This window comes from Acipenser ruthenus, chromosome 10 (assembly GCF_902713425.1).
Source record: "Acipenser ruthenus chromosome 10, fAciRut3.2 maternal haplotype, whole genome shotgun sequence".
NCBI lineage: Eukaryota > Metazoa > Chordata > Actinopteri > Acipenseriformes > Acipenseridae > Acipenser > Acipenser ruthenus.
The window spans coordinates 8,351,192-8,359,337 of NC_081198.1; the positions used below are offsets into that span (position 1 = coordinate 8,351,192).

The following is an 8,146-nucleotide window of genomic DNA, read 5'->3' on the forward strand; positions in this document are numbered from 1 at the left end:
CACACTCCTAATAAACAGGGCAGCGACTTAATGACACCACTAAGTTAAAAAACGATTTAAACAGATACAATCGTTGCTCAAAATAAACAAATGAAGTTTTAAACAGAATGATGAATGGCCCATCTCCCATTGTTGAATTAACACCTAACGGCAGAAGCTATTGTATAACAGGTGAGTTTCAATGGAGGTTGTATATTGACAACTTGGTCATATGTGTACGTCATCTTTGATTAGTAAAGTTAAAAAAAAAGAATGTCTGGCGTCTCTTATCTATTATCAAGCTAATACACAAAGTAATATTATGCTATTTTTAATTGCAGCCTACTACAGCCTAGTAACTATAATAACCCTAGATCGATTCGCTTTATCGTGTTAACAGAATACTTCCACGTTTTTATTTTGTATTTTTTTTTTGCAACAATTTGTTTCTCGTTATTTTCGGGGATTAACGATTTTTGGTTGGTTTCACAGACCCTGATCAGCACTAACATTGGAATATATATTGTTACTGTTAACCTTCTAATCTGTGTCTAACAAAACGATATGCACTATATTTTACTATTCAAAATGTGAATTAAAACATATCGATCAATTGCAGCGTAGTCCACTTCAAGCGGACTAAGAAAATCCACAGGAATTGAACAAAATATCCCCAATTGTTTGGTGCGGCTATGCCGCCACCTGCTGGCAAAAACCGGAAGTGAAGGAGGATAACCAGGTTGAATGCTGTATGTAATCATTGCAGAATTCCATTCTTGGATATCCAGGAAGGCTATATAGCTGAAAAATAACCACTATCCCTTAATTCCTATCCCGTCTATTGCAAGTAAGACCTGCAAATAAGAATTTCTTTTTATTTTTTATTCATATTTGCATTCTTTAGAATGTTGATGAGTATCAAAAGGCACTGCATTTCTGTTATTTGCATGACAAATATTTAACATGTACCTCCTGTATATGCCCTCACAAAAGTAGGCATTTCCGTGTTACAAGGAGAAGGTAAACCTTTTAAGAATCTAAGTCAAGTAGACAAACGGCTAGTGAATCCACCGTGTTGCTATAGTGTGGAACACTACATTTATATATGTATTGTTTCTGGTTCAGAAATCCATATTTTCTACTTTGTTCTGTTTCTCTCGAGATTCAGTCCAGGCTTTGTTGATGGTTCTCTTCATCTCATCGTTGCCTTCGTCGTACATCTTCTTCAGAATGTTCATGAGCCCGTCATTGGGGTCAGTGTCTGCGTCAGAAGAGGGCTTTCTAGAGGGGAAGAATACCAGCAGCATCAACATCAGTTTATATTCAACACTGAAATATAGATGTGGTTTTCAGTGTTCAGTTTCAAAGAAATACTGGATCACCGACCTTTTACAGTAGAATACTTGTACTGAGCTGACTGGCGTTCTTCTGTGTAAAGCTTGAACAGTGACCTATCCCTGACCACATTCCGGCGCCTCCTTAAGACTCACCTCTTCAAACAGCACCTGTAGAACTCCTCTGTTTGTATCCTGGGACACTATCACCCTTCATGTAAATGTGCTTTATTTTGCTCTTATCTGCCCCCTATTTTACTGCATTTAATCCTGTACTTCAGAATACTGTAATCTGCCAAGTGTTTAACCTGTAGTACTTTGTATTTAATCATATCCTGATGTAACTATCACTATTTAATCATATCCTGATGTAACTATCACTATTATCTGCTGTATTATTGAATTGTGGTTTGTCACACTTGTACTTTGCTTGAACAAAAGTTATTGTATTTCTTGCTCTTATTGTATTACTTGTATTGTAACACTTGAAATGTATTTGCTTACGATTGTAAGTCGCCCTGGATAAGGGCGTCTGCTAAGAAATAAATAATAATAATAATAATAATTTAGTTCCCTTCTTATTGCGTGTACATTTTCAATTAAACATGTAACATCTTTCATACAGAATATGAAAACCATGTTTTTACAAACACAGTACTGTTTCCATTTTACTTCCGGGTTACAACCTGCCTTTTAACCACAATTTCCCCAAAAGTCAATCGTGCTAATCTAAGAAATCGGAAAAACAGGTCTTTCTGATTTACTGTAAATAAGTCAGGCAAGACCAGTGTTTAGTTTGGATAACCACAACTACAGAGTCAAATACAGAATAGAAGGTTTACATAAAGCAGCAAGGCGTGTTACAAAAGTAACATGTTTCACGATGTTAAAATGTAGAATCTAAAGCCCCTTTCACACTGGTATGATCTACCCGGGCAGGACCTGGTGTCATGCGGGTTAGGGTTGCCCTTCATGACAGACGCAAGTACACAATGCGCGTACGCGGGATTGTGACCCAGTTAGCCAAGAGTGCCAGTGTGAAAGGGGCTTAAGGTAAAAACAGGATGGTACGGCTTCTGGCAATAGCTGGATGGACTAAAGAATGAACAGGGCAGACAGAACACAGCTCATCGGTACACCAGTACTCGCTTCTTGTCGTTCATCTTTTTCTCCACCTGAGTCAAGAAGTCCCATTTTTGCTGGGTCTTCTTTTTACACATCACCAAGACCATGTCTGTTTTCACCTGCACAAAAAGTTGGAGCTGCATTTATTTATTTTTTTTGCCTCAAAGCAAATATAATTTGCCAGCTCGATATTGGCAGAAATGCTAGTTTACAAGGCAACAAGCAGTAACCCAGTAACACATTAAATAAATAAATACACAAGTGTAAGAGGATTTTAGCTCACCCACACAAAAAACAAACAAAAATAAAATGAAAATACCATTAAAAGAAGATGGCAATGAAACCTGATAAGGGAATCCCAAATGCACTACGCCACTGACCTTCCTAAAGCTTTCCTGGGCATCAATGGTACTCAGGAGGTTGTTGATATTCATTTGGTAGTGCTTTCCTTCTAGATCTTTGACAAGAACCTCGAATGACCTGCAGTGATCAATATATACTTATATATATATAGAACATAAAACAAAGAAAAAAAGCAACAGTCCTTTAGCACAAATCAGTTTTGCATAATTTGTTTATATTTTGTAATTTTTTTTTTTTTACGTGAATTCTTGTACAATAGTTTTTGACAGTGCTTCATACTTAGTACTTAATAACTTGACAGCCAATTCCATAGCAGGAACATTTTATTGTGAGAACAGTATTACCATATTATTGTAATTCAGCAGGGCAGAATTAACTTACAGACTGGTGACTACAATGTATGTACTTCAGTTAGAAATTACAGACTCAGCTAGAGATGTCGGCCCTCAAAGCAAGGCAGGTCCCTGGTAATGTCTTGTATTTTATTTTGGAACTTGAAAAATAAAGGGTTTGCATCAATTGAGTTAGGTATCAGTAGAACCTTAGTGTATTTTGGGGGGCTGGAGCTGGGTCTCCTCCCTTGTGTCATCCCGCTAAAATATCTGTCAGTCAAACCTTTTAATTACCCATCAGTCACCCTATTTAGACTGTAGTCAACTTTCTAATTCTCGTCTTGCTCTTCAGTTTCCTCCATCCTCCCTTCCTCCTCCACTTTGCTGTGTCACCTCTGTAACGGTCCCCTCTGGGGACAAGTGAAGATTACTTCCCGACCTTAGAGGCTGACAATGTTGTCTCATCCTCCGAGAGGAAGGTTCCCACTGGTCAGAGCGGACTCCTTGCCAAAAACTTTAACTACATTTCGTTTTCCATTCTCCTACTGAAATCAATTCATTTGCACCCGTGCCAGTCACCCCCTTCAGACAACAGAGCTTGCTCCCAACTTTCCAGCTAGCCACTGACTCAACTTATCGAAGGTGGCTCTTACAGCTGGGGGGGGTGGCGGGAGTGGGGGACCCCTGGCACTCTGTGTGTTTATTTCTTCTTCCCTTTACCAGCACTTTTGTTCTCCCTGCATAGTTTGCGAGGCTCTCCATGCAGCCTCGGAGTGTCAGCCGAGTCTGACCTCTCTCAATTAGACGTCACAGTAAGCCAGGGAGACCTTGGTTCGTCCTCTATCCTTAGTTTCCCCTTGGGGGATGTTCTTCGCTTCCCGGCCTCGGCCTCACCTCAGCGAGGGCAGTTCTCTGAGTAGTCAAGGGGAAAACCCTATTCTGTTGCTAAAGTCACACTTTGTCTTCATTTTAGTAGCCCCTTTATGCAAGCTTGGCTCCTGCCTCATGAAATGTTATATTGATCTGTTCTTACCTCTCAGTGAAGTTTGTCTGAATATTATCTGCTGGGATCTTGTGTACACCATTAAGGGTAATGTAAATCTTTACAAATTTATCAGACTGGTCCCACCCTAAACAAAATTACAAATAAATAAATAAAAATGAATAAATACAAGTTCATCTATACATACAAGCGCACAATAAAACTATGTCAGAAACCAAACTGGCTTTACTCCGAAAAAACATCTTCAAAGAGAACAGTAATCCAAAGGGGTCTGTGTTTTCCTACTCAAGCCAATGACCGCATGAATATTAGTTCGCAAAAAGGCATACCATAGTTATTTATTTTCACAGCATATCCCCTGGATGTTGAAGGCAGCAATGTTTTCTCAGAATCCCCGCTATCCTTCTGTTTCAGTAACTGATGTTGTTGCTGCTGCTGCTGCTTTCTGACGATCTCCCTCTCAATCATCTTCTTCTCCGCTGTCAGAACATCCTGGACGCGTTTTCTTACTGCCTTCTCCAGCAACACATTCACCTCATCCAGATCACTCTGCAACTGAGCAATCTGGAGAAAAAAAAGAAAGCAGATTAATACTGAAAATACAATATCTTAATGTGGCGATTGTATTGCTTTTTTCTGTTCGTTATTTCACCACTTATATCTAGAAGACTGCCATCAGATGTACAAACTGAACCTATATAATCTACATATGTAGTTGCATCTAAATAAAGTATTTTTGGCAGATTATCTTCATGAAATGCTTGAAATGTATTACACAGCTAAACATAAATCTGGAAAAGATATGCTAAAAGTGAAGTATTTTGAACTACATTCCCCATAATCCATTGTAAAGCTGCCTGATGTAGTTTATATCAGTACTGAAATTGGCTCATTGATATATTCAGGATTAGATAGGACATGACTTCATTTTGATGTGTGTTTAGAGAGGCCATCTTATCTAGGGTATCAGTATACTGTTTCAAAGACATTTCACAGCTACAGGTATGTACAGTGGTCTTGTTTTTCTATTTATTTTTTGCATATTATTTGTTTTCTAACGGTTAGCAGTATGTTATGCCTCACAAAATATAAACCATATTTACGTTGTTTTACAGAAAAGTAGGAAATAATTTTACGGAAAGTAAGAAATAATGCCTTTTGAGGCAACAATTAATTTTACGCACCAAGTCTATGAAAACTAGGTAGACTAGTTTCTTTGAGGGTTTTTCTAAGAAATCAGTCTGTTACATTAATTATACATGTCTGCTCTCTTTCCATTTTATAGCATTTATATTTTCTGACATACCTGTCTATTGTGCTGCTATAAATTGTTCAGAACTCCACAATGAAGATATGTTGAGGAGGGGATCACCTTTCACATGTAACAAAGAAAGAGACGTATTTACTTTATTGAATTATTTATAAATAATAGTACTTTCTCACTGGTATCTGTATAAATGTTTTAGGGAATAGAGATCAGTTGAAGCAGTAATTCAGTATGTATAGTACGCAAACCTTTTTTTAGTTTGCTTACAATATAAACAATTGAAACATGTGCAAAGCTGTGCCGTATTAGAGTTATGTTTATAGCAAGTGAATATGGAGTGGTAAGTGTGAAAAAAAGCACAAATATTTTACCAGGTGGGTAAAAAACATTATTAAAATTTTGAAATTTGTACTTTCAGATATAATGTATACATATTGAAAACGCTTAAATGTTACTAAAATCCTAGTATAACAATTTATTTTTTTAAATTTTTTTTTTAAAAGATACATCTCTTAGAATATATAGCCCCATCATTTACAATGTAAAGTTACACAAATGTCCAGGCTGTTATATCCCAGGTGGGACACTGCTGTTGTACCCTTGAGCAAAGTATTTTACCCAGATTGCTCCAGTAAAAACCCAACTGTAAAAACGGGTACCAGAATTTGTAGGCATTAGATTGTCAGGTTCTTTTTTATCATACACGTCTACATTTCAGATAATTAATAAGCAGCAGTTTCAAAATTCATGACTGCCTTGGCCATGACAGAGAACAGATTTCACAGCAGATTTCTGTCCTTAAACTCTTAGCATCAAATTTGTGCTGTCCTGGCTTCCAGTTGTGGCCTTAGACCCAATTAACACTGTTCTAGCAAGTGTGGATTACAGGTCTACTATGTGCAATGATTCACTTATAAGACCATGAAATGTTTAACTGTAAATATGTTATTTTCTAAGAGATCCTAAGGAATGTGATACATTACCCGATATCCATACACCTTTTTAAAATGAATGCACCAAAGCCCAAGTTTTTTTTTTTTTTTACACATATTTTAATGAATCGTTTTCCATCAAGAAACAAAACAAAAATAAAAAACAAAAACTGTAAAGTCACTTTAGTCCCAGGTTTGTATGTCACCTTTGAGTGTCTCCAGCACAGAACTGGGTGAATTTAATTCACTTGACAGTTACCACATTGCTCTTTGGATCCCAGACATCTGATTGTGGTCAGCAAGATGGCGAAAAACTATACGACTAAGACGCCACCTTCGCTTCACACCACGGGGCCGTGAAGTCATCACACATCTGTTGCGGATTCGTACCGGGCAGCTGTCTCGTGGGAAGGCTGCAATTTCTTTGTCGGCTATCTCCTGCAAAGTAGTTCATGCCCAACAAATAATAAATAATTATTAAAGTGCAAATCATCATTACCAAATTAAGTAGAAATAGATACAGAAATAACTGTGATTGTGGAGTGTATGTCATTTTGCTCCGATAACAAACTACATTATTTGTTATTTACATATTATTCTAAAAGAGCAGAAAAAAATACTGTGTATGTGGTATTTAAGTAGTGTTGCAATATGAACCACAATTTGGTCCTGGTCAGCACCTGTAGTTCTTTAGGAAGGATTGTGTTTTTTCTGATAGCGTTCATCCGCAGTCTGTCGTTGGCATACTCAAACGCCATTTGCCTTCTCTTGACATCTCGAAGCATCCTCCAATTCACGTAATAACCTCGCACCTGCTCTACATTCCCTGCCTAAAATTAAAATAAAGAAACAAGAAGTCTAGACATGAGGGCTTGTCATTGCAATTGATTAAAAGGAATTGGAATTGACCTCAACCCTTACACACTATATATATATAGAGAGAGAGAGAGAGAGAGAGAGAGAGAGAGGTTTTATGTGCTATCAATTTTAATATTATTTCTTATCAAAACAATTGGATTAAAACGACCACTACCGAAAATAAAACGTCGACCCCTCTAAATTGCAGTATGACCCATTGTGGTAGTCCTGCTGTACAGTATACTCGCATGTGTTTGAGGCCTCCATCTTCGTTTAATCTGTTTCTTTCTGTATGGTAATGAACGAGAATAGATGCTACATACAACTGTACTGTCCTTGGGCTGGACTCTTCCACTCGTGTTTCACATACACTAAAACAGTCACCGTTCAAATACATAATATAATAAACAGACGTATAACATTTTGGATTAATATCAAAACCCAAACTAAAGTATTACCTGAGACGTTATTCTAAAAGAGGTTTGCAGAAATTCAAATCCCGATTTCACAACCCTAGACAACACGGAGGCAGCCATGTTGGACAGTCACATTCAATCCATACGAACTTTATTTAAAATGTGTCTTCACACTTATTGCGCATTGTCCGATAGATTTGAAACAGACTGCCCTCTCTCTTTCTTATGTAGTTTTTTTTCTTTTATTTGGGAACCAATTGAAATAAAAAAAAAATCTGGTGTTGGGTTAAACTAATGTATGACTTTCTGCAGTATATGACCAATTCATTATGACAGGAAAGAGAACAAGATTAAAATACTTTTACTGCTGGTAAGCAGTCGGGTATGGTAATTAGATACATTTTAAATAAGTAAATAAATGCATACATTAAATACATGCGATGCAATCACATTAACACACCACGTCCCATTACATTATACTAGGTTGTTTTAAATGTTACACATTTTTATACAAGAATACAGAAGAAGTAACGTGTG

At 37.2% G+C, this 8,146-nt stretch overlaps 2 protein-coding genes across 2 annotated transcripts; both read right to left on the reverse strand.

Moving 5' to 3' along the window:
• Positions 1-818: 818 nt before the first annotated feature.
• LOC117411193 (calcyclin-binding protein-like) lies at positions 819-4,975 on the reverse strand. Its single transcript, XM_034018472.3, has 6 exons — positions 4,967-4,975; positions 4,466-4,700; positions 4,167-4,263; positions 2,819-2,918; positions 2,459-2,557; positions 819-1,256 (listed from the first exon to the last, which is right to left on the reverse strand). The coding sequence occupies exons 1-6, from the start codon at positions 4,973-4,975 to the stop codon at positions 1,101-1,103; spliced, it is 696 nt and encodes a 231-aa protein (XP_033874363.2). The 3' UTR covers positions 819-1,100.
• A 1,456-nt stretch (positions 4,976-6,431) lies between these two features.
• Positions 6,432-7,768, reverse strand: mrps14 (mitochondrial ribosomal protein S14). Its single transcript, XM_034000561.3, has 3 exons — positions 7,652-7,768; positions 7,016-7,165; positions 6,432-6,773 (listed from the first exon to the last, which is right to left on the reverse strand). Exons 1-3 carry the CDS (start codon positions 7,727-7,729, stop codon positions 6,591-6,593), a joined length of 411 nt encoding a protein of 136 aa, XP_033856452.1. The 5' UTR covers positions 7,730-7,768; the 3' UTR covers positions 6,432-6,590.
• Positions 7,769-8,146: the final 378 nt, after the last annotated feature.